The sequence below is a fragment of the Physella acuta genome, unplaced genomic scaffold (genome assembly GCF_028476545.2).
Source record: "Physella acuta isolate Inbredline_101_S28 unplaced genomic scaffold, ASM2847654v3 ptg000808l, whole genome shotgun sequence".
NCBI lineage: Eukaryota > Metazoa > Mollusca > Gastropoda > Physidae > Physella > Physella acuta.
This window is the reverse complement of record NW_026732326.1, coordinates 47,641-75,428: the sequence shown is the minus strand read 5'-3', so window position 1 is coordinate 75,428 and position 27,788 is coordinate 47,641. Positions and strand designations below refer to the sequence as shown.

General features: G+C 37.1%; 2 protein-coding genes across 3 annotated transcripts in view; one reads left to right on the top strand and one right to left on the bottom strand.

Moving 5' to 3' along the window:
- The window catches only part of LOC131951365 (uncharacterized), a 28,605-nt gene extending 11,051 nt beyond the window's left edge, over positions 1–17,554 (bottom strand). Inside the window, exons 1-4 of the mRNA XM_059313752.1 lie at positions 17,173–17,554; positions 14,847–14,892; positions 8,232–8,390; positions 7,884–8,041 (exon numbers count right to left, since the gene is read on the bottom strand). Coding sequence (XP_059169735.1) covers positions 7,884–8,041; positions 8,232–8,390; positions 14,847–14,892; positions 17,173–17,277 — 468 coding nt within the window. The 5' untranslated portion in view covers positions 17,278–17,554. The remainder of the gene's footprint in view (positions 1–7,883; positions 8,042–8,231; positions 8,391–14,846; positions 14,893–17,172) is intronic.
- Positions 17,555–17,661: 107 nt separating this feature from the next.
- LOC131951330 (GATOR complex protein NPRL2) lies at positions 17,662–27,144 on the top strand. 2 transcript variants are annotated; one of them, XM_059313689.1, is made up of 11 exons: positions 17,662–17,879; positions 20,770–20,861; positions 21,457–21,625; positions 21,927–22,035; positions 22,234–22,370; positions 22,881–22,978; positions 23,172–23,208; positions 23,657–23,750; positions 24,007–24,127; positions 24,679–24,833; positions 25,929–27,144. In XM_059313689.1, the coding sequence occupies exons 1-11, from the start codon at positions 17,802–17,804 to the stop codon at positions 25,994–25,996; spliced, it is 1,158 nt and encodes a 385-aa protein (XP_059169672.1). In that variant the 5' UTR covers positions 17,662–17,801; the 3' UTR covers positions 25,997–27,144. The 2 variants fall into 2 exon arrangements, with proteins under 2 accessions (XP_059169672.1, XP_059169671.1); XM_059313688.1 differs by having other exon boundaries at positions 20,746–20,861.
- The last annotated feature ends 644 nt before the right edge of the window (positions 27,145–27,788 follow it).

The window sequence follows — 27,788 nt, the reverse complement described above, 5'->3', positions numbered from 1 at the left end:
CTACCTCTCATCACACCTCCTCTGACCCCCCTCCCCTCATCACACCTCCTCTGACCCTACCCCCCCTCATCACACCTCCTCTGACCTCCCCCCTCATCACACCTCCTCTGACCCCCCCCCCCCTCATCACACCTCCTCTGACCCCACCCCCCCCCTCATCACACCTCCTCTGACCCCCCCCCTCATCACACCTCCTCTGAGCCCCACCTCCCTCTCATCACACCTCCCCTGACCCCCACCTCCCCTGATGAAATCGCTATTGTTGATCGAAATCTCCCAGGTTACCCCATACTTTAACAACACCAAGTAGATCTACTTCCTGCTGATTAACTTAGATTAAGGATTACGTCTAGACACAAAAAAATTAGGATTAGCGCCCGAGTGGGGATAACGAGATTAGGAAAAAGAAAGAATTATCGCTACCCTCGCCCTGACCCTAATTATTGTTTTCTAGATGTAATCCTTAATCACCAGGAAGCATTTGGTGTTATTTTATGTTCTGGTATCGTTGTCCTAACCTTAGGAGAAAGATATAGCCTGCTTGTCTTTTGATCCTAACCATAACCTTGACCATAACACTAACCCAGCCCTTACTTCATGTCGAGTACGTGGTTTGTTAAGCTGAAAATTTCAAGTCTCTTGATTGTGGAGAGTCGATCGAGGTCACGTGGAAAGAACGCATCAGATCGTCTTGTTTACAAAGTGTAACAGGCCTTGAAGCCGCCATGACAGCTGCAACAAAACAATCCAGGTAGCACGCGCCGACGCGTGACGGATCGTTCATTGGTTGATTGAGATCTGTCAAGGGAGAAGGGAGGGGGGATAATTAATGTTCACACTCGCCGCGCCATTGTTGATACAACACTACGTCCCTTTGTTGGTGTCGTTAGGGTGGGGCGGGTAGGCTTGTATGGTGGGGTGGAGGTCAGGGGAGGAGGAGGAGGGAATGGGGGAAGATATTGCTAATTATTGCTTGGAGAGTTGTGTTAGATATTGGATGAAACCAAGTGGGGTAGATGGACGTTCTTCAAGTTTGACAAGCGTCATCTCTAAAGTTGAGTTGTTTTTTTTACAAAGAAAATGGAATAGAAATTTGAAATTAACATTGTAGTTGTCTTACAGAGGAAAACTGAGGGGCATTCACCTTTGTAAAATATTGTGTGTGTGTGTGTATATATATATATATATATATATATATATATATATATATATATATATATATATATATATATATATATATATATATATATATATATATATATATATATATATAGTTGATGGTTAGAAGGTTAAATTTCCTAAGATTATGACAAAACCTGTGGATCGCTTCACATATCTAGGAAGTGTAGTAAGCCAGGATGGCGGAGCAGATGACATTAAACTGCCGTATCAGCAAGGCCTGGTAGCATCTAACAACCTCAGCACAACGTGGATGTCGAGAGCACTGTCTACACTTTCCAAAATACAACTGTTTAACAACAATGTGAAATATGTTTTCCTCTATGGCTCTGAGAGGTGGAACGCTACACAACTAATAACAACAAACTTCAGACTTTCATTAACGGATGCCTCCGCCGCAGATTGAACATTAGGTGGCCTGAACAAAATTACCCATGCCGAACTGTGGAGATAAACTGGGCAAGACCCTATTGGCAAAGAAATACAAAAGTGTAAATGGAGATGGATTGGACACAACTTGCATAAACCAGCTAGAAACATCTCCAGACAGGCATTAGACTGAAATCCCCAAGTAAAGAGGAAAGTAGGTAGGCCAAAACAAACTTGAGAAAAGTCAGCTGTCGGTGAAGCAGAAGCAGCCGGAATGACGTGGGCCTAACTTGGAGGAACCGCCCAGAACTGAGTACGATGGAGATGTGTGGTTGCGTCCTTTGCACCGGAAGGGGTCCACATAAATTATTGCACAACTTGAGTAATCAAACACCAGTTAATCTTTAGTCTGCGGGGATCCACTGAGACGTGGGATTAAGTTTCTTATATCGCTGGACATGAACTTATTCATGGATAAAGTAATATGAGGTAACAAGTGCCAGACTTAACCTAATTCTTCCACCACCCTCAGCCCCTTCCCCCATCAGCTTAGAGGGTCAAGCTAACATAATTCACGTAATCTACCTAATTAACTCCCACTGGCGATTATGAATTGTAATACGCACTTGGTCTGATGGATTAAGCCAGGAGATTAATGCAACAATTAATCTCAGAGATTATCTCTCCAGTATTGCGAGTTATCTCTCTTAGATAACTCTGGATCTTGCCTCAAGTTATCAAGCTTAAGGTAGATAACTAATTATACCGTCTCGTTTTACGTTTAATTAATCCTCCACAAATACCACTCATTAGTTAAATTATTTTCCTAATTAACACCTTGTAAGGTCGATTAAATTATGGCTAAAATATTGCTTGTGATTGCGGCGCAAGAGAAATTAACAATGACTTAAGTCACATGACATATGGCACTGTTTCTTCCAATGTGTTAATACGCTAGGTCGAAGCAGGGATGTATAATTAATTGGTCTTAATGAACAAGATAAACTTTTTTCATGTTGGGGGACCTGGTGAGGAGATTATGAAAGGAGAGTCTTCGATTAGTGATGGCTCTGTATTTTTGCAGATTTCTACCCCCCCCCCCCCCCCAATAAAATCATTTATGTCTGTATTAACCTCTACCATGGTAAACGATGTTATAATGTAGCCTACATGCAAATGTAAATTTTCGATATTACATGATTTCATACATCCACACCCAAGACTGACTCCGCCCATTATTTCCAACACCCACGCCTGACTCCGCCCATTATTTCCAGCACACACGCCTGACTCCGCCCATTATTTCTAACATCCAACTCCCACGCCTGACTCGAGCCATTATTTCCAACATCCATACCCACGACTGACTCCGCCCATTATTTCCAACATCCACAACTCCGACTGACTCCGCCCATTATTTCCAACACCCACGCCTGACTCCGCCCATTATTTCCAGCACACACGCCTGACTCCGCCCATTATTTCTAACATCCAACTCCCACGCCTGACTCGAGCCATTATTTCCAACATCCACACCTCCGACTTACTCCGCCTATTATTTCCAACATCCTTACCCACGACCCCTTCTTCTTCTTCGTTCTTAATTTTTCGTGTTGGGAGGGATCGAGCCTTATCTGCCAGAGGGTTTGAACTCGAGACTTTTTTCGAATTTATCAACCATGAGCTTTGCCGACTCGACCATGCTTCCATCACAATTAAGGATTACGTGTCAACTGGTTATGCGCCATTGAGGCCATTGACTCCGATTTCAGCCTGCTTTTCTTTTTGGATTTGCTTCCATAGCCTTTGTCCAACCAAGAACAAACTACAAGGCAGCAGTTGTTTGATTTTGGAGTTGTCTCTCCTAAAAGAGTGGCTGTCCCCAGCTAACGAGCCTCATCTGCCCGAGGGTTCGAACTCGAGACTTTTTCGGTTTAGCAACCATGAGCTTTATCGACTCATCCACACCCACGACTGACTCCGCTAACTACAACCAACAAATGTTGAGTTCTCACGTGTGCACCACCCTACTGTATTGCGCCCCCCCCACCCCCCACCCTTTGTTTCACACAACCAACATCTTACACTAAATACGTATGAGCTTGTGTTCTAGTCGATAACTTTTTTTTGCTGCATGACAAAAGTGTGTCCCTGTGTTTGTAAGTGGGGGGGGGGGAAGAGAAACAGCTGCGCGGATTCAGAAAATCTGGGAAGGTCCTAATATACTTAACATCGGCCCACCCATGCCTAACATCGGCCCACCCATACCTGAGATTGGCCCATCCATACCTGAGATTGGCTCATCTATCCCTACCCCGTAGCATCCTATAGATCTAGTGATAACATCTTTATATTCGGATCTATACAAAAAAGTTTTCTATCCCTCACATCTCAACAGACGGACGCCACTAACACAGGGCAAGCAGAGACATCAATCGACTTAAATCTTCATTCGTGAAACAAACCACCACTACTTATTTTTAGAAATCGCAATTTTCTGGGAAATCCCGAAAATAGAAATTTACACCGGTACAAAGAGACGCCCGAACACTTCAAAATCTGTCCCACAACGACGCGTCCCCTTTTCAGTTTGGAGCGTCTAATTTTGACGGCTGTTTCATCCAATTTATTAGGCTTTAATTCAGCTTTTATAAAACGTTAATAATAAACCGTTGAGACTTGATGACGTCACGCAGCAACAGGTGCTCGTGATTTAAATGTGAGAAGTATCAGTGCGATATTTTAGCGTAACTTTGTTTCTTTGTCCTATTTTTAATATGATTTTGTGTTGAAGTGATGGTGGTTACGTTTTAAAGACAGAGACTCTTCTATCATGGAGAAAATATTATGTCTTTATAGCGAACGGGTAAAAATTTAGATTGGATGTGGCCTAATTAGTGGCCCGTTATGTAACTTCACGAAAAATCGATGGTGTAGCCCAGTGGTGTAGCCTTGATGGTGTAGTCCAGTGGTGTAGCCTTGATGATGTAGTTTCAGCGGAGTAGCCTCTTGGTATAGAGAGACAGTTATGTATAAAACGGATTGATCAAATCCTTTGGTATAAGGTTTAATTAGGCTACCACATGTCGACTGGGGGGAGTGGGTGGGGATAGGTGTATGTATGATTGGGGGGGGGGGGAGATGCAGAGGTGTTGCTGGTGAGTAACACAAGGTGTAAACATACAGGGTGACACCCAAATGGTGACGCCACTGAAATAAGTTTTTAGGTCAGATTCTAAACATTATGTCAGATGAAATGGTATTAAGGACAGATCTAAAAGTTAGATCAGATTATAAAAGTTACCTCAGGTAATAAAATAAAAGTTAGATCATATAATAAAAAAAGTCATATTATAAAATTAGGGTCAGTTAAAAGTTAGGTCACAAAATCAAAGTTAGGTCAGATATTAAAAGATAGATCAGATAATAAAAGTTAAGTCAGATAATATAACTTAAGTCAGATATTAAAAGTTAGATAAGATAATAAAAGTTAGGTCAGATAATAAAAGTTAAGTCAAATAATACAAATTAGTCAGATAATAAAATAAAAGTTACATCAGATAATAAAAGTTACATCAGATAATAAAAGTAAGGCAGGATGATAAAGTAAGGGTCAGAAAAAAATTAATGCTTGTCTCGTTAAAACAAACGCAGGTGTTAATTTTACTATAAATATAAACACTAAATTACCAAGTTAAAATGAAAGTTTCCTTGACGATCAGAAAAAAATATTTCACGAAGTGGGGGTTTTTAAGTGTGTGTGTGTGTGTGTGTGTGTGTGAGGGGGGGGGGGCAATGGATGGAGACTGTCCGCTTGTCTGTGTTCGAGTGTGGTTTATTGTGAGGCAAGTGTGTGGCGCCGACAACACACCCGTGTCAACATCAGTGTGTTGTGTGTGTTGTCATCAGCATCACGTGATCAAAAAGTACACACCACCGCGACGTCTGCTGATAAGAAGTCTTGAAATAAATTAATTTTCAGCAGGTCGCCTAGTATCTCAACCTCTCAAACATTCCAAACCCCCCCCCCCCCTTACCCCCTCCTACACCCTGCAGAGAATGAACTGATCTATCAAGTTGTTAAACTAAGCAGTGAAACCCCTAAACAGTGATGATCCAACGGATGGTAGATTCTTCTGTACTGAAGAACGACTTTTCAACAAACGATACAATGATATTTGCGAGGAAATGTAGATCCATAAAGGTAATATAATGTTGCAACGAAGTTGAGGTTAAGATCATCAGACCAATATAATATACGAGCCGCAGTGGCGTAGCCAGGATCGTCTCAAGGGGGGGGGGGGTTCCAATTTTTACCCGGGGACAAACTTTCGATGTGCACCCCCCCTCAAACTTTCGATTTGCACCCCCCCCCCCTCAAACTTTAGATTTGCACCCCCCCTCAAACTTTCGATTTGCACCCCCCCTCATACTTTTTATATATATACCGATGGGTCTATGGGGGGGGGGCTACGCCCTGCCTACGCCACTGACGAGCCGACCCGCGGCGTATCATACGCCGCTAGGCGTATCATACGTCGCTATTTAGTTGTTTTATTGTCTACTTTTCAGTAATTCATAATTTGTGAATTCGACAGTACCAATGCTACCACTGAATATATTTGCTTTAAAACACTATCAGTAGCTCGTTAAGGACGATAACCCCCTCCTTTCCCCCCCCACCCCCCGTGAAAGCAACCTCCTCTTAGTTACCTCCCCTAAGTTTAAAATCGTTTTAAACTAAATTATCTGCCCCTAATAGCCGTCACTAAACCCGGCTCTACGATTGTAATTATTTAGCGTGAACCACAGCTCACCAGACCATGTGGGAGTGAGGGTGGTAGTGATATGCTTAGAGAGGAAGAGAGGGGGCTACTAGGCGCGCTTACAGCTTGGTGTTTTCTATGGTCTCCAAGAAAAGAATTTTATATATATATATATATATATATATATATATATATATATATATATATATATATATATATATATATATATATATATATATATCTTGTTAAACTGCATTGAGGATTCAATTGTATGAATTCATAAGAAAAAAAATCAATAAATATTGTGTTAAAGTATCGGGTCTTGAAAATAAATAGATCGGCTTTTTGCTTGATGTGGTTGATACACTCCTATAAATACAAAATCACACAAGTATAATTACAAGATCATCCAAGTGTAACGAATGATCTTGGAGGTGGTGATCTTTTGATAATCCACATGGTGCTATCGATTGGAACGTTGGGCTCTTTTAATCTTTATTGTCATTTTACTTCGCTGCTAAGCTCCTGTGACTTTATACAGTAGGGCCCTTCACACGTTTTAAGGGTCGCTGTGACATTCGGTGGGCCCCTGTGACATTCGGTGTGAGGTGAGGGGGGGGGGGGGGGTAAGATCTAGTAACAAAATAAAGGGAGGGTGTGGCTCTTGAAATAATGTGGGTATTATGTAATCTCTCATCTTTCAGGGCCTAGCTTTCTTGCAAGAGTTCTTGCTTTCATACACCCAAAATAAAACGAACTAGCGTTACAACTGTTTACAAAGGACTTAATTTTGCTCAAATTTAATACAATAATCTTTAGCTACAAAATGCAATGTAGCATTAGTGGTTTTACTTCTGGTCCCATTAACCCTTTGTGTTCGGTTAACCCGTTATGTCTCTTTAACTCTTTATGTCGGTGAATTATCCGTGCATTGGTTTATGAATAGCAGGTATTGAAGGGCTTAAAGTTTGTTTTAATCTCTGTAGAAAGAACTTTTATAAAATGAAAGTAGGATTTTCCAGCAGAAGTTAGAAAACCGGATGTGGTTCAACAAACAGCAGTGTCTTAGTTAGTTGGTGTCATCTAGGTCAAATATTTCTTGATTGTATTGAAAGAATTTAAAAAAAAAATTATCAAACAGAAAAAAAAGTTCCAGCGGGGTGTCAATGTGGCGGCGGATTCTCGTGATTATCACTCGCTTAATGTTGAATCCACACGGCCACGATTTGGTGTTAATCGTGTCTAACTAACGAGGCACAAGCTGGTGAAAATTACGCTTTAATGTAGATGGTATTACGGTTGTATTTCGATACGGTTTTAGAGGTACTCATCATGGAAATTTAAATTCGCCACCACCCCCTACCAGCTCGATGTACATTTATATGCTGTGGTGTAGGTAGGCTAGTGTTATATAATTTCTCTCTTTCTTTCCCTCTCTTTCTCTCTCTCTCTCTCTCTCTCTCACACACACACACACACACACACAGCGCCCCCTCACTCCAGCACCAAGTCCGCCCTGGGTGCAACAATGCCGAGACTGGCCCTAAAGTCTTGAATCAAACAACTCACCTGGGCGGGCAGCGGAAGTCGTCTGTTGGTGGTGGGCCAGGACCAGTTGAAGTAGCGACACACGGGCGGCTTTTGGAAGCTGTAGTACGGGTTCAGATCGCGGTCAGAGGCCTCCTGAAACTCGGCCACGACGCCTTCTATTCTGACGTCACCAGATCCTGTGTACACAAGTTACGTAAACAAATTCCGAATATACGTCAGCAGGCTAAACTTTACTGTTGTTTTTTTTAAGTAATAAAACAACAAACGAACACAATGAAAACATAAATTAACAAAAACGCGAAAAAATAATAACAAACATATGTGTTCTGGAACAATCAGAGTGTTTCTATAGTTTGGAGCACCTACCTGGTTTGGGAACTAGAAAGGTAAAATTCAAGCTATTTACTCCATCGCTGTATGGATCAGGTCGAGAGTAGATAGAAATGTTGGACAGGAACGGATACAACCACAGCGGCCCGTCGTTTGCCACTTGTTCGGGCCTATTGGCAGTGGCCATCTTGCATTCTAGTATAGAAAAAAAACACAACTTTCCTAAATCCTTTTACTGTGTAAGTTCCATGCGTCTTTAGAGCCGTGGTTCTTAACCGGTGTTCGATCGGGATTCGGTAGCGGTCAAAACATACACCCGACTCATTTGACGATTGGATTTTGTCAGTGCGGGCGATAGAACTATTGAGGATTCGGTGAATGCGCACATGAAACTGGTGGGGTTCGGTACTTGCAAAGAGGTCAAGAACCACTGCTCTAGTTATTCCCTAAAGAAAACTTTTAACTACCGTAACAATACGGGACATTGAGAGATGCCTTCATCTGCCTGAGGTGTTTACGGGTTCAGATGGAAACAACCCACTGCTTTGTGTGTCAAGATAGGTTCTAGTTATGGTCTCTTTCGGGCATCTCTCGAGGAGGGGGAGATGGGGTGCATGGATGTTCTAAGTGCCCTGCTCCACTTGAATAATTGTCTAAAAGAAACCTGTGTTATATTACGTTTAATATAAGTTCCGTAGTATGGATCTATTATAAAGTAAGAGGTATCCCGTAATGTAATCTGTAAGTGAGGTGATAAGGTAAGTCCATAATGTAATCTGTAAGTGAGGTGATAAGGTAAGTCCATAATGTTATCTGTAAGTGAGGTGATAAGTCCATAATGTAATCTGTAAGTGAGGTGGGGAGGTAAGTCTATAATATAATCTGTAAGTGAGGTGATAAGTCTATAATGCAATCTATAAGTGAGGTAATGAGGTAAGTCCATAATGTAATCTGTAAGTGAGGTGATAAGTCCATAATGTAATCTGTAAGTGAGGTGATAAGTCCATAATGTAATCTGTAAGTGAGGTAATGAGGTAAGTTCATGACGTCTGTGTTAGCATGAAACCAATGAGGCGTGTACACCGTAGTACGTAGACCGTAGTGTCACGGTTGAGATCACATCCATTCTGCTTCCTTGGTCGATAGGATTGAATGTTGGACCAGCTAATCATGTCTCCAGCACTTGTCTACAGGTGAGGGGGGGGGGGGGGATATGCCCTCGGCTTGCACGGGCAGGTGGGCACAAGTTGGTCGATACAATGCTAATATATTTTTGGGATATTTTATTTTTATATACCAGCATGATTTTTTAAAAATTCGGCACAGGTCTCTATCGTGTGAAAAAAAAAACATTGTTAGCGGTTATCGATTATCAATAAAAAATATTTTAATTTAGCTAAAACTTATAGACAGGCAACAATTATAATAAGCAAAATGGCATAGGTTATTAAATCTTTTTTTAGAAGAAATAATAAGTCATTGTTTTTAAAACTTAAAAGATCTTTTTTTTAAATTGCAGGACAAGATAGACCTGCCCATTTTAAAAATTTACTTTTAGTGTGTACGAATCTGAGCAGATATAACACAATTGAATCAGTGCACACAATCATGAGACACACACCTGAATCAGTGCACACAATCATGAGACACACAACCTAATCAGTGCACTCAATCATGAGACACACACCTGAATCAGTGCACTCAATCATGAGACACACACCTGAATCAGTGCACTCAATCATGAGACAAACAACCTAATCAGTGCACACAATCATGAGACACACACCTGAATCAGTGCACTCAATCATGGTACACACAACCTAATCAGTGCACACAATCATGGTACACACAACCTAATCAGTGCACACAATCATGGTGCACACAACCTAATCAGTGCACACAATCATGGTACACACAACCTAATCAGTGCACACAATCATGGTACACACAACCTAATCAGTGCACACAATCATGGTACACACAACCTAATCAGTGCACACAATCATGGTACACACAACCTAATGAGTGCACTCAATCATGAGACACACAACCTTATCAGTGCACACAATCATGAGACACACAACTGAATCAGTGCACAAAATTATGACACAAATAATTGAATCAGTGCACACAATCATGAGACACACAACCTAATCAGTGCACTCAATCATGAGGCAAACAACCAGAGTTTCTTCCAGGCATCTCTTCGGGGGAGCGAAGCCCCCCCCCCCCCCCCAAAATTTTTACCGCCCCCCGAACGAAATGAAATTTATATAATTTATATAGAAAATATATACTTTTAACAGTGTCCGCCCCCCCCCCCCGAAGAAAGTTTACCGCCTCGCCCCCCGAAAATTTCAAGTGCCCCCCCCCCCGAGAAAAAAGTCTGGAAGAAACACTGCAAACAACCTTATCAGTGCACACATTCATGAGACACACAACCTAATCGGTGCACCCAATCATAAGACACACAATTAAATCAGTGCACCCAATCATGTGCACCCAATCATGAGACACACAATTAAATCAGTGACCCAATCATGTGCACTCAATCATGAGACACACAATTAAATCAGTGCACCCAATCATGTGCACCCAATCATGAGACACACAATTAAATCAGTGACCCAATCATGTGCACCCAATCATGAGACACACAATTAAATCAGTGCACCCAATCATGAGACACACAATTAAATCAGTGCACCCAATCATGAGACACACAATTAAATCAGTGCACCCAATCATGTGCACCCAATCATGAGACACACAATTAAATCAGTGACCCAATCATGTGCACCCAATCATGAGACACACAGTTGAATCAGTGCACCCAAGCATACGAGGCACAACCGAATTCCTTTAAAAAATTGACATGGCAATGTAGTGCAAGAAACATGGCCTACATTGTACTACTGCATCTAGAACCTCTGCCTACACAGGCCTACATTGTACTACTGCATCTAGAACCTCTGCCTACACAGGCCTACATTGTACTACAGCATCTAGAACCTCTGCCTACACAGGCCTACATTGTACTACTGCATCTAGAACCTCTGCCTACACAGAGCCTACATTGTACTACTGCATCTAGAACCTCTGCCTACACAGGCCTACATTGTACTACTGCATCTAGAACCTCTGCCTACACAGGCCTACATTGTACTACAGCATCTAGAACCTCTGCCTACACAGAGCCTACATTGTACTACTGCATCTAGAACCTCTGCCTACACAGGCCTACATTGTACTACTGCATCTAGAACCTCTGCCTACACAGGCCTACATTGTACTACAGCATCTAGAACCTCTGCCTACACAGGCCTACATTGTACTACTGCATCTAGAACCTCTGCCTACACAGGCCTACATTGTACTACAGCATCTAGAACCTCTGCCTACACAGGCCTACATTGTACTACTGCATCTAGAACCTCTGCCTACACAGGCCTACATTGTACTACTGCATCTAGAACCTCTGCCTACACAGGCCTACATTGTACTACTGCATCTAGAACCTCTGCCTACACAGGGCCTACATTGTACTACTGCATCTAGAACCTCTGCCTACACAGAGCCTACATTGTACTACTGCATCTAGAACCTCTGCCTACACAGGCCTACATTGTACTACTGCATCTAGAACCTCTGCCTACACAGGCCTACATTGTACTACAGCATCTAGAACCTCTGCCTACACAGGCCTACATTGTACTACTGCATCTAGAACCTCTGCCTACACAGGCCTACATTGTACTACTGCATCTAGAACCTCTGCCTACACAGGCCTACATTGTACTACTGCATCTAGAACCTCTGCCTACACAGGCCTACATTGTACTACTGCATCTAGAACCTCTGCCTACACAGGCCTACATTGTACTACTGCATCTAGAACCTCTGCCTACACAGGCCTACATTGTACTACTGCATCTAGAACCTCTGCCTACACAGGCCTACATTGTACTACTGCATCTAGAACCTCTGCCTACACAGGCCTACATTGTACTACTGCATCTAGAACCTCTGCCTACACAGGCCTACATTGTACTACTGCATCTAGAACCTCTGCCTACACAGGCCTACATTGTACTACTGCATCTAGAACCTCTGCCTACACAGGCCTACATTGTACTACAGCATCTAGAACCTCTGCCTACACAGAGCCCACATTTCCTGCCTTCAGTGACTATACAACCTTGTCAAGCTGCTACCATCTTTAAAAAGGTATTCAATTACTACAAAACATAGCTTCGACACAGTAACTTCACAAGATGAAAAGGGGGGGGGGGGGGGGCGGGATGCGGATCTTGAGGGGCGATACAATCCAAATGGGTGGAGGGGAGGGAGGTTGACGCCAAAACGAAATTTAGCTACATTGTAGTAGAAAGTCTGCTTTCCCAGTTACTCTAATTCCTTATTAATGTAAACACGTCGTTAGGCACAGGTTTATATCATTCGCGATGGGCGTAAAACCAAATTTCCTGAATGTTTAATACATCATATATATATATATATATATATATATATATATATATATATATATATATATATATATATATATATATATATATATATATATATATATATATATATATATATATATATATAATGGTTATCGAAAAGTGGTGACGCCCTGGGTTACCACACCGGATGACGCCCAACCTAGTGGCGCCATTGCTTCGACAAGACCTACGCTGATTGTATCTGCACAATTGAGACTTGTGCAGGAAACATTCATTTTATGTCAGTAATGGAGCAATTATTCTATTAGATCAGCAAGTCAACCCTAACATTAAAAAATGTTAAGCTTCGTTAGAATAGACTAGAGCTAGTTGGTTTGTAGAAGCTAGGAACAGTCTCGTGAGTTGCATTAGCCAGATACATACGATAGTTGGAGACATTTCTATTAAACAAATAAACCTGACAACAACACAACGTGTCCGCGTTATTAGGCCCCAAATCTTGTGAAACAAAATACGAGGTTCCACATGCAACATGTTTTAAGCAACCAAGGTCCCACATGCAACATGTTTAAGCAACCAACCTATGTAGAAATAACACGGCATTGTTTTAATCGGTTCGGTTGACGCGTACAAAAGATTGCTTTATATAAGACTAAGAGAACATGATCTGCGGATTTAACTGAGGGTGTAGTGTGCAGAAGCGAATCCAGGGGCTGCATGGGGTGCAGACAGCCCCCTTTTTAATATGTACAGTTAATAGAGCTAGCAGATCAATAAACAGCACCATGGGTCCTGAAAAGTGGAGCGGAACCTCTATATTACAGTTAGACTACATGAATGGGAGGTAGACGTTGGACGCGGAAGAGGACAAATTACTTCATTAGTCTGCCGGCTATGCATCAAACAACACATCGGATAGGCTATCCAAAAAGACGATATTAGTTGTCTTATGAGGGTGGGGGCGGTGAGGGGGGGGGGGCATATTGTGGCGCTGTGTGACAGGCGGTGAGTATTTAGAAATATGACGTCAAATCTTAATATAGTCGGTAATATTGTATTATGCTGGGCCACATTATATTAATTAATTACCGTAAAGACTGGGATGGGAGACGGCGGTTGTTATGGTAAGACATGTTTTGGTGCTACCTGGGATAAAGGGAAGGGATTTGGTTAAAATGTGACCAAATCACGTGATCTCTCTATTGCAGAAATCATATATTATCTGAATGCGACAAGAAACAAGTTGAACCATGACGTCACCTGTTTCTCGCGAGCATCCTAACTCGGCATTTGGTGCGGATCTTAGACAGACTGGCCGTAAGAAACGGGAGTAGGACATTACCCCCACCCCCGTGCTTCCCTCATCAAATATAACACCTCATCAAATATAGTCATATGACATCCCCCTCCCCCTTATTTTCTCTAGATCAATCACCCTTCAGTGTAATAACACATCAAATACTGCAAAATGACAATATGACATCCCCCTCACCACTGTCCCTAGATCATGATCACCACAGTATATTAACTCCTCCCCGCTCCCCCTAATACTGCGGTAGGACATTACCCCCTGAAGATTACAAGTTTACGCATATGATGAGGTTAGGATTAGCACAGAGGCGTAGTGAAAGGGGGGGGGGGGGGGTTATATGTCCCAGGGCGCCGACCCTAGGGGCACCAAAATGGGTTGGGAAAAAATTAAAAGCTCATTTAAGCTGCAGTTTTGCATTATAAATATAAAAAAAAATATAGGGGGGGGGGCAAATTGAAAGTTTGTCCCGGGGGTGGGGGGGGGGTGCCAAATTAAAAGTTCGTACCCGGGCGCCGAGAAGGGTCGCTACGCCTCTGGATTAGCAATTAGAAATATGCTGGAGGAAGAGCTAATTATGCACTTTGTCGGCTCTCCAGTTGTTGTTTTTTTTAAGAATATGGGACGGCGTGGTCGAATGGTAGAACTTTTAGCTGCTAGCCAGAAGGTCTAGAGTTCGGATCTCGGTTCGGACTTGACTTTAGGGTCCCTGAGTCCACCCAGCTCTGATGCGTATCTTACTTACGTTATGGAGACTAAAGGCGGCTGGACAACATGAACTCTACTTCATCTGACCCATGGATCGTTAGGGCGGGGTTGGGAAGGGGGGGGGGGGTAATGACCAGACCGGTGACAAACATCCGGGCACCAACTTACCATCACTGTGGCCGACTGTACAAAGCAGAGTGAGATCCCCTGGCAGCTGAAACACAAAGTATTTCAAAAAAATTGAAATGTCTCGTAAATGTAAATTTTTTTCTTCGGTCGGGTTTAATAAATTTAGTCATTGGTGTAATACAGGGGTCTCCAAACTACGGCGCGGGCCGTATGCGGCCCGCGAGGTCCTCTTATCCGGCCCGCGGAGAGCTTTTTGTCCACGGAAAAAAAAACTTTTGTTGGTGATGGTTGAAGAACTTCGCTCAGAAAAATCAAAGAAACTGGCCCCCGAACTGAAATTTGATAGTTAATGCGGCCCTCGGACTGAAAAGTTTGGAGACCCCTGGTGTAATACATCATATGTTATATTATTGCTAGTGTGAAAGGTCGTATCACTGACAACAGAGGCGTAGCGACCCTTCCCGGCGACCGGGGACAAACTTTCGATTTGCACCCCCCCTCGAACTTTTGATTTACACCCCCCCTCAAACTTTCAATTTGTTTTTCCAACCCATTTTGGCACCCCCTAAGGTCGGCGCCCGGGGACATATGTCCCCCCCCCCCCCGCTACGCCTCTGACTGACAATATCAAAACATATTGGACAAGGCCTATTCGTAATTGTCCCTGTTCAATTTAGAAAAAAAAACCTGACATAAATAAAGATATAACTTTAAAATGAAAAACATCTTAGTTTATGTTCTTGTCAACAAGAATACCGTATTCAACTAAAGAATTGTGAGGAAATTATGTTAGGGGTATGACGGTCCATTCATTTTGCACCTAAAAAATATTTCAAAAAGGGGTAGAGGGGTGAGGGAGCGTGCACAGAAGTGCTTGGCTCGGCCAAAATGTCTATTCTACCCTCATCACACACATAGTATCACATTCAAATTGTGTACGTCGGGTGAATTTTAAAGGAAAAAAAAAACATCGTGATATTCCCCCCCCCCCCCCCCTCCCCCCACTGCCTCACATAACTCATGGTCACTGAAGTCAGAACCAGGAGCGAAGGGACCCATTGGAATGAAGTTATTCTTGAATTATATATATATATATATATATATATATATATATATATATATATATATATATATATATATATACATATAAGGTATATCATCTATATCTATATTTTTGTCTATCTATATATAGGCCTTTAAATATATAAATAAACAAATAAATAAACAAATAAATAAATGAATGAATGAATGAATGAATGAATGAATGAATGAATGAATGAATGAATGAATGAATGAATGAATGAATGAATGAATGAATGAATGAATGAATGAATGAATGAATGAATAAATAGGCCTAAATAAACAAATAAATAAATAAATAAATAAATATAAATATATATATATATATATATATATATATATATATATATATATATATATATATATATATATATATATATATATATATATATATATATATATATATATATATGTAGGTAGTGGCGTAGCGAGGTCGGGTGTCACCCGGTGCGGCACTTAATGGTGTCACCCCCCAGAGGCGTAGTAGCGACACACTTTCAATTTTCGATTTGCACACTCCCCCCCCCCCCTCAAACTTTCGATTTGCACCCCCCCCTGAAACTTGCCTCTATATATTTTGCTATTTTTTGCCTTGGTGACACCCCCCCCCCCCTAAATGCGGGCTGCACGCCCCGGCCCCCCTCGCTACGCCTCTGTATATAGGCCCTATATATATATATATATATATATATATATATATATATATATATATATATATATATATATATATATATATATATATATATATATATATATTTAATGGGGTCGTCCATAAAGGATGTCAAACTGCTAGGGGAAGAAGGGGTGACGGTTCCAGAGTTTCGTGACAGTGTGTTACTATATATATAAGGTGAGGTTTTAAAATGTATGACGATACACTATAGCATTTTAATAAGTATAATAATGTTTGAAACCCTATTTAGCCGTTTTGTACATTGTAATAGAAATTGATCGGTATACTCGACGTTGACCGAGCTCAATAAATGTTACGAAAAAATAGTTTCGTAAAAACAAAAAAATGGCTTTCTGAAAAAAAGGTGTGTAGGGTAGGGGGGGGGGGGCGCCGCTGAATTGTGAAGTAATTTATAAGGGTTGAGTCTGGCTTTTATATGACAACGGGTCGCGATTATACAGACCTAACTGGGCTACATATAATTTTTTTTTAGAGTGGTAACATTATAAATGTTCTGCATAGTGAAGTTTAAAAAGAAATCTATTATTTTAAAAACATTTTGTTTAATAAAATAGATACATCTAATTAATGTATCAATAAGTCACAATTTACCGTCTTTGTGCAGTTTTTCTCCATCTGGCATGTATCTGTCTTTACGGCACGAATATCCGTGAAAAACGTGAGCAAACTAATCCAAAGAATTATCATTTCTATCATCAATTTCTTGAGTTGTGCATTTGTTTATGAATTTTATAATTTGAAAAATGCAATCGGTTTACGGCAAACATTACATTTATTTAAAAAATACTTCAATCGGTATTAAAATTGCCTTTATTTTACAATAAGAGCCTAAGATTAAATTGTTTTTATAAAATGTAAAAATTAAATGTTTGCAAAAAGTTAGTTTAGTTAAAGTTTAGTATGACTTCTCGCGCTAAGTTGGCCCTAACATTACATAGAATCTGGGCTGGATGTTGCCGATAGGCCTGATAGACTGCACTCGCATGTTTGTAAAATGATTGGCCCTTATATAATGCCTTATATTATTTGTTTTAACAGGGGACGTAACTCTAAAAATAAAAATTCATAAATAAATCTGGCTTCTACACTTCTGTAAACAAAAGGAGTCAGAAATTTAAAGTTGAATTGGTAGACTTGGTAGTCAGTAATCTAACCGAAGACAGATCTAGATCTATATACTATACCACGTAACTTGATCAGTCCATTTTAATAGTTGCGTCATGAGTACTGCTAAGGCAATTAGATGTATATTTCTCAGTGAATTTCATCACACTCAGGGGCCAATCATAACTCACCAGGTAACTGACCGAACATCGGTTACATCGCCTAAAATCCTAAAATTTAAAAGAAAAATGAAATCCAAATAATTAGGCCTATTAATAAATTAAATCAACAAATTTCTGATCATAATAGATCTAGAATCTAGATAGTAGATAGATCTAGACTCTTCCAAAAATAAGTGTGTTAGCCAGTGTTAGGTTGTTAGTAGCAAGTCACGTATGTATTTCAGTTTGACTCTGATCTCAGATTTAGCTACCACTCATGTCCACTCCTCAGTAACCTAAGTAAAAATTACTAAAAAATTTCCTAAAACTAACTGGGGCTAAAACCCCGTTCTTAAAAGAATATTCTATGATTATTGGCCGTTGGGCACTCACTGGTATAAATTATTTAATGATAATAAATGTTACTAAAGTTGCAAATACACTGAACGTGAAAATAAATAAATATTTTTTGTCTGTTAAAGGCGTAAAGAAAATAAAACCCTGTTATTTTATTTCTTGACTTGAGGATTTGCCATCTTCTGATTGAAAATGCTTAATTATAATTCATGTTCAAATCAGGGGTTAGAACGATCGGAATACAGGGCCTTTTGACATTTTATTTATATCATATCAAACGTATCAATATGTTATTATGTAGGCCTAATATTTTTTTTAAAATAATTTTTTAAAATAAAATTTCCAGTCACTTGTGATTACTTGCTTACATTTTTTAGCCTGCGGGTGAAATCCCCCACCATGATCGGTGGGGTCACTGAGTTCAGCAGGCCTATAGTATATATCATAGAATGAACACATGTTCTATTTGAGGACGCTGTCTTCACACTTCTCTTCCCCCCCCCCCCCCCCCCCACCCACCATTCAAGCAAATAGAAAAATAGACCAACTTCTTGTCATTTTTTTTTCTAAGTTCACATATGCTTATAAACTTAGAGCTACTACCACTTATGCTAGATAGCTGTAAAAAAAATTTACTGAAGAAAAGTTTGATCTAACTAGATCTACTATCATCTGACCTACTAGATCTAGATTCTATTCTTTTTTTTTAATCCACACCTACCTTAGGTGTTAAAATAAAACACTTAAACTTTATGTCAAAATTAAATTGCTAAGATGGAAAAAAATAGGGCAGTCCTGATATCTATTTTTAGATCACGATCAACTTAGAGAAAAAGATTTAGCTGACAGCAGAGCGATCCGTGCAAACGGGGCCTAGATTATAACCTGAAGTTTCACTTTTTGTAAGTCAAGTATTGATTTGCAGTGCAGAAACTCAGTGATTAATCTTCTAAAAACCCACACTTTCTTCTTATTTGCTCTAAGACTTTTGTTTAGTTACTGAATATACTAAAATATCAATTACACCCAGTCTCTAGGCCTAATAAAGTCTAACAAATTACAAAAACCAAACAGTCAGATTTCTATAACCATATTTATTTGAATAACATTGTAGGCCTACATGATTTTTAAAATATTTAATAAGCTTTTGGATTATCAAGTCTATTCTCATTTGGGTCCATTTGGTTGTTTATATTTTGTCACTGAAAATGAACATAAACATGGCATAACTAGGCCATGTTGTTTAAAAAGAAAGTTAAGAAGGTGGGGTTTTCAGAAAATTGATCTTGGAGTTTATTTCCAGCCAATCAATGGAAGTCTTACAGATGTTAAACTTCAGGTTATAATTTAGGCTTGATGAAAATAGATAAAAAGATGTAGCCTTAAACACAAAAAAATATTTTCAGGTTCTCTACATTTGCAGCTTTTTTACCTCTGATTCTTAAGTTCTTAAATTTTTAAAATTTCTTTAAGCTTAAAGTTTTTTTCCTTTTTTTTTAAACGGCTGCCATGAAGGTAAAATTGACAAATACATGTTTTTTATCCATGTCAGCAATAATGATGGAAGAATTCTCACCAAGTCGTTGATGTCCATTAACACAAAATTTTTTAGGCCATACAGCTCCATACTAAATTATTATTATTCTAAAATTATTCTTTTATCAAAATGTTATATATACTATATTATGTTCCTTCTTTTTCTCTGTTGTTGAAGATGTTCAACAACAGATAATTAACTAGCATAAAAGAGTCAACCTCTGTGCTTTGTACCATTAAAATAAACTTTTACTCTAAAAACATGATCGAATAGACAAAATACTTGACTTAGGCATGGCTGTTCACTTTATTAATGAAGCACCTTGCATACAAAAAATGACCTCAGCTTTTTCTTAAGAAATTGCAATTTAGTAATATCTAGACATTTAGTAGTGTAAATTAAAATAAACATCAAAACTATATATACAGAAGCCAATCAAATTAATTTGATAAACAGTGAGAAAGCAGTTTAGCAGTTTTCGGATTACAATAGATGTAACTATAGTGATAAGAATCTATCAAGTTTTGTAGGAATCAGATATTGTTTTATTTTTTTAGATTTAAGAATTATCAGCTTTCTAGCAAGTAATTAAATAAGACAACTTGATTACAATTACTTGGATAAAATATTTTAGCTTTAAATATTACAAATAGGCTTAAAGATAATTTATTATCGTAAGATAAAATTAATTTCCATATAAATCCTGTTAACATAAACAATATACACTAGTTATTCTGTTATAAATTAAAACACTTAGTCGATTTTTAAAGTTTTTGAACAATTTAAAATAAAAATAAAAAACCATTTTCAAATATGCTTTATTATGTATAATCTCAATTACCATTTTACCGAATTTATTAAAGCTGTAATTTGTATTTGTAATTCTATTAATTAATGATCTGATTCTATAAACTTCACTTGAAATCTGTTAATAATTCAGTTGATTTGATTGGCTATTGTTAACATAATGGTGACAGCGATGCATAGCTCCCTGTAAGTAACTAGGATTTATATTCTCATATTTGGCAGACTCCTGAAGAATACATTTCTAAAGAGATTTTTGATGCTATACAGAATTTTGTCATTACAAAGCCAGAGTTCCAGAACAGGTTGATCACAAAGTAAGTTTTCCTTTCATGCAAGTAAATTGTTTAAAGAAAATATTCTTTAATGCTATTTTATTTTCTACTGCAAATGAAATATTGTCTCCTGTACATTAGTAACTAAAAGTAAGCATTCCTATCCTCATTGTAAAAAGTCTCTTTTCAATTGAATTGTCTCAAATGTTGCTGACAAATTTTCATTAATATTTGTTTCAGAAACTTAGCAAACAATTTTTAAAAAATTATTGTAATTGAAACCGGACCTAGAATATAACAAATGGCATACATAAATGGCCACAACAATAATGCTGTTATAATATTAGAACTCAGCAATTTAGTTTAAACATTGTTACTTTAAAATTATGTATTTTTGGTTTAAAATCTATTCTGCTTAGTTATTCATATAGAACTTTATCTTTGACTCTTAATTTGTAAATCACTCAATTATCTTATAGAATATTTCTATAGTAAATATTTGTAAAAAAAATCAATATGAAATAAATAAATATGAAAGATTAATATATTCATTTAGTTGTACAGTATGGTTCCAGTGAAGTTTACATCCAATTTTAATGCTTCCCATGACATGACAAAATTAACTTATACTTCACAGGACAGCTTTTGGCCACAAGTTTGTAGGTTGCCCAAAGTACATAGACAATGACAAGTACAAACGCAATGCATTCATTTTCAACATATGTTTTGTTGTGGCACCGGAATCTTTGACCTCAGTGTATGGATCTGTTGTGAAAAAACTGTCAGCATACTTAACACAGCTGGAGGTATTTCTGCTTCCCTTTAAGTTAAATTATGTTGATTAGATAATGGAAAATAATTTAATAAGACACTGGAGGCTACATTGTGGTTATGCAATCTAATTTCTTTTTTAATAACACTTTGTTGTTTCATATTTAGGTCTTTTTAAAAAACAATGTTATTTTAAATTAGATATTAAGTTGATGACTTGATTAATCCTCAGAATTTTCTGCTTGTCTTGTTAATGTATCAACTGGTTTTTTTATTCTATTCTAATGAAAATTATCTTGATATTTAAACATTTTTACATCACATGTCATTTTTCAGAATGAACTTGGATTTTTGTCAAAACCTGAAAATTCAACACAAGTATCTCAGTTTTTAAAGAAAGTTTTAGATGGTCTTAATAATGAAGGCTGTTGCAACATCAAAATGGGTAATGTATTTTATGTTAGTATTTTTGTGATCAATTTATGCATAATCATGTTTTTTAAGAAGTATAAAATATTTAAAATTTTTGACTTATCTGTTTTTCATTAAATCATGTTCAAGACTTAGTTTTAAAATGTTATAACATTGCGTCTAATTATTCTATATATTTATTGTCATATGTTTGTTATTTTGTTTTGTATAGCCAAGTCCTGTACAGTTCATCTAAAGCTGGCAGCCACTATTCAAGACCCAATCCCCGTAGAAGATCATGATGTCCCCATATTCATAGTTCCAAGAGATATTATGATGAAGTATCAATGGGACCTCACCACACAACAGGTACAACACTAAAAACTCATTTTAGCAAACATTATATTTTGCAATATTTCTTTATATATAAATACTTAGTGCACCTAAATCTCTCATTTTTTCGGTTAAAATTATATGCTTCAAATCTGGCTTACATTTAAATATATTATTTTTGTATAGTCCTATTTAATAAATTCATCACGATAGTTTATTTTTGTATTATCCTTATTGAATAGAATCTTCACAATATACATTATTTTTGTATCATTCTTATTGATTGAACTGATCCTGCATGATAGTTTATTTTTGTATTGTCCTTTTTTAATAGATTCTTTACAATAGTTTATTTTGGTATTATCCTTATTTAATAAATTCTGTGCAATAGTTTATTTTGTATTATCCTTATTTAACAGATTCTGTGCCATAGTTTATTTTTGTATTATCCTTATTCACTAGATTCTGTGCGATAGTTTATTTTGTATTATCCTTATTCTCTAGATTCTGTGCAATCGTTTATTTTGTATTATCCTTATTCACTAGATTCTGCACTACGTTGATGGCATGTCACATGTGTTGAAAATAGCAGCTGAGGCAGACGTCGAGCTAAATTTGGTCAAAGCAAGTCTTCAAAACCTTTTGTAAGAATCATTTATTATTCATATCCTATTTACTCAAATATAACTTTCCATGATGTATAACACTAACATTAGTTACTGCTATCTTTAGAGACTTCAGTATTGCATATTTGGTTTTACATATTTGGATGACTCATAGATCTTATTGAAAATTCTATCTTGCAATGAAATCTATTTGTCTTATATTTATCACCAGGCACTACAAATTTATGACATTGGTTCCAATCTTTCAGGTAAGAATTAATGTTTAAAACTATAATAATAGAAAAGAAAATACCCTATAAATAATGATTATCAGTTTTAGATTCACCCAGCAATTGTACAGAGTAAAAAGGATGTCCATTTTGTATTGTAATCATTATTTTCAAAGCAATTAATATTTTGAAACTCAAAGAAGAAACTACTAAATATATTAAAAAAATAGATCTGTTCTGTTTATTATTTAACTAAACTATTAAAAAACTATCATCTAAAGAGCTAGCCTGCAAATGTATAAGACTTTAACAATATGAAGCTGTAAACCAAAAGTAATATGTATAAAGTCTGTAAAATGAACATCAAGTGTCAAGCTAACGTCAAAGGTAATTTTATTACTAAAATAACTGCTAAAATTTTAAAGTCAAAATTGATTTTTGTAGTTCAGTTTTTGTTCTACTTATTTGTATGTTCAATTGTTTTTAGTACTGTAACAAATACGTTACTGCGCCAGACATACAAAAACTAGTAGAGGATGTTCGCCTCCAGGAAGAATGTGTTCGATTTGTTGCCAAATCGGGTAATTATTAAGCTGTCATAACTAATTACTTTTAAAGTTTAAAATAATTTTAAACATTCTAGCCTCTATGGGGAAAATACTGAAAATAGCATAATGATAGGTGATTGATAGTATAAAGCTAATGACTACAATTGTTTAAATAACTTTTATTCTAGCTTTAAGACAGCAATTTTTACCAGTCATTGTACATGTGCTGCATTCCATTTAAACCATTATATATGATCTCATACAATTTTTTATTTAATCTGTAAATCAGATCGAAGTCCCCCAGAATTCAGAGATGTTTTTGGATTGTATTCTGCTTTTTCAAATGCAGTTACTGTTAAACATTTGTGTTTGCGTCAAAAAAATCCTCATGTTTTTAGAGTTGATGAAAGGTAAGGAAAACACACCATTTATGAAATGTAAGTGTAAATTATTCAGTTAAATTAACTCTTCTGTTATATTTTAAAATATCCTGAGTATTTATTTGTTAGCTATGTGTAAACAAAATGGAGCGGTGTGGTAAGATGATAGAGCTTACCAAAAGTCTCAAGTTCAGATCCCTGGCCTAAGTCCAAAGGTCATCTTAGAGTCCACCCATCTCTGGTGGGTACCTGACTCAGAATAAGAGTGCATAATGCTGATCCCTTTATGTGTTAAGGTGAAGCAACTCCTTCTTCAAAATAGTAATTTTTTAAGAGTAAGTAAATTTACCCTTGCAAACATGATGGTCAATAAGTCAGGTGAAATAAAGTTTCCTTGACCTTTGCATATGAAGTGATAGTTAGCTAAGAGAGCCAAGATTTTAAAATTAATTCTATGGCCTGCTTAATGTGTGATTTTATTTCTTTAAAACATAATTCTGTTTATTTTAAAATCTGAAACACTTAACTCAAAGAATTAATTAATTCTATGAACCAAATCATCGAATGTCTTGTGTCAATAGAAAACTGGTTCAGTTTGGGATGATGAAAGCTCTCATCCGAAGAGTCCATGAATATCCCATAGCATTACCAGGGGAGCCCCTGACTGCAGCTTTACAACCTTTGCATAAATACCTGGATGGCAGGTACACAATGGACCAGATATGTTGTCAGACAGGTATTTAAGCTCATTCTTTTTACAAACGCAATGCAATAAAGGTAAAATGAAATATTATTAAAATCTTGATACATAAACATTTTTAAACTGATCAAACATTACTTGTGTATTGAACATTTAACTTTTTAAAATCTTTTCTTTAAGAATGTCAATTTTTTTTTTATAAATGAAGACATTTAATAATGCAGAAGAATAATTATAATAACGAGCCGACCCGCGGCATTTCATACGCCGCTATTTAGTTGTTTTAGTTCCTACTTTTCAGTAATTCATAATTTGTGAATTCGACAGTACCAATGCTGCCACTGAAAATATTTGCTTTAAAACACTATCAGTAGGTCGTTAAGGACAATACTACCCCCACCCTCCTTTCCCCCAACCCCTACCCTACACCCCCCCCCCTCATGAAAGCAGCCTCCTCTTAGTTACCTCCCCATAGTTTAAAATCGTTTCAAACTAAATTATCTGCCCCTAATAGCCGTCACTAAACCCGGCTCTACGAATGTAAACAAACATTTAGCGTGAACCACAGCTCACCAGACCATGTAGGGGTGGGGAGGTAGGGAGCGCGCTTACAGCTTGTTTTCTTGCGTCTCCCAGAAGAGAATTATATATATATAGATGTGTAAGCACTTGTGTGATAATTAGTTGCTCAAGACTGGTTACAAAATCATTTTATAAACGACGAATTTTCAGATATTAACAATAGTTTGAAAATTGACTGAATAATCTAATGTCTGTATTTTAGTTAATTATATCACATCATTAGTGTGAAAACAGCACATTGACCTGTTGACCATTAAACAGCTGTTTTACACATGGATTATATTATGTGAAACAAACTTGGTTTTCTCACACCCCATGTTTTAACTCCTTGAGGGCAAGTTACAAATTCAGGCAGTTTCACTGTAGGACATTTCTACCTTTGTGCCACATGCATATGTGACATGTATCTTAATTGTTGCAGGCTTGAGTCATGAAAAACTACTTGAACTATTTGACATACATGCCATGTATTTCTATTGTTGCAGGTTTGAGTCATGAAGAACTATTTGAACTATTTGACATACATGACATGTATTTCTATTGTTGCAGGTTTGAGTCATGAAGAGCTACATGAACTATTTGAACGTGATGACTGCATCATGGTCATCCATAAATAGTTCTAAGAGGAGGCTGTTCTGTATTGCCAATCGTGAAGAATATGTTAACATTACTACAAGTCTGTGACAGATATGAGCTACTTAGGAAGAACAATTTTAAAAGAAGACTGACAAGCCTGTACATACCTTTGTTTAACCTGAATCAGGTTATAGCTGTAGATGCATCTTTTTAAATGACAAAAGGCAGCCCTCTTTTTACATTGGCCAAATGAAGGCTGTATAATGTGTATTAGCAGTCATTTTTTTAAATAAAGTATTGGACAAACAACCAAGTTATAGTTGAATATAATGAATGATATTGATTGACATGTTTTGTAAATGTGTAGCAAACAAGTTTTCTTTTTTTCAATTTCTTTATTTCCTCTTTGATAAAAATGACCTGTTTAGTTACTAATGAGGCTTTGGTTGTGTATTTGATCAACTACTGATAACAGAGTAATTTTATTTTAGTTCTATCCACTTGTTATTCTTTACATAGTTAAAAAGTGTACACAATTTTTGCTTAGTTTTAAATTTTTATAACTTTAACAAAGTGCTTGTATTGTTTGAGAAAGTAAAACCATTTTGTGCAATAATTATTCTTTCAAAATTTTTTTTTTTCTATATATCTAATAATAAAGTTTGACTGATTTGGTACAAATAATTCCTAGGCATTACTTTTTTACATGAATTTGTGTAAACATAATTCAAGTGTATCATTTGAAGAGAACTATAAAATTGAATAATGATTTGATGAATAAATTCTTAGAGATATTTCAAACTATTAATCCTTTTGAAATTATGAATTCTTGTGTTCTTGTGATTTTTAAATTTGGCAATGAGTTATTGGATAGGCTATCTGTACATTTTATATAGATATATTTGCATAACATTAAGTTTGAATTGAAGCAAATGGCATTGGCCCAGAAACTCTCAGGGGAGATTTATTATTTATTACAAATGTTTGCAGATGTCATTAAAACTTTATAAAAACTTGATTGTGTTATTTGTGTGGTCTTCATTTTCTACAAATTTGATGTTTACTGTAACTAAACAAAATAAAAAAAGCTAACAAAATTTGTATTTTACATGTCACCACATGTTAATGAAATTTAAATGTAAAAAAAACTACTTTAACTAGGTCCTGCTGATGCTCAATAATATAAACATTTACCACAATAGGAAGGGCTTATAAAATAAAATAAAATTTCTTTGAGAAATGCTGTATCATGTCATTTTTGCTCGACCTGTATTTCATTAGAAAATATTCTTTTAACTTATAGAAAAATATCCAAAGTCCTCTGCTTTTGCAATTTTTGTGACCATTGTTTTTAAAAATATTACATTTCTTTTTTTTTTTCATATTTATTTAAAAAATTTTTCCCTATAATATTTATGGCTACTTAGAAAACAAAAAAATATTTAAAAAGCACGAACTTGGACCATGTCAGCAGTGAACAGGTCCTTTTCAGTGTACTGGATCATTACTATATAGGCCTACCCCAAAAATGTATCATAAGTGACATAAGACTGCTGCAGGTGACTACATACTTTTATACTATATGTTGATGTTGGGTAAAGTTTTAGACCTAACATTTTGTCTTAAAAATGAATTAGATCTATATTACTTAAGATCAACGTGTCATTAATTTAATTTACAAATAGGATAGTTTAATCATTAGTAGAGTTTTTATTAGGCTACAATTTGCCCCCCCCCCCCACATAAATTATTATCCAATTTGCAATCGAAAAATATATATTTTAAACCAAAGCCTCCTCCCACCCACAATGTTTTAATGCCTCCGAAGAATAA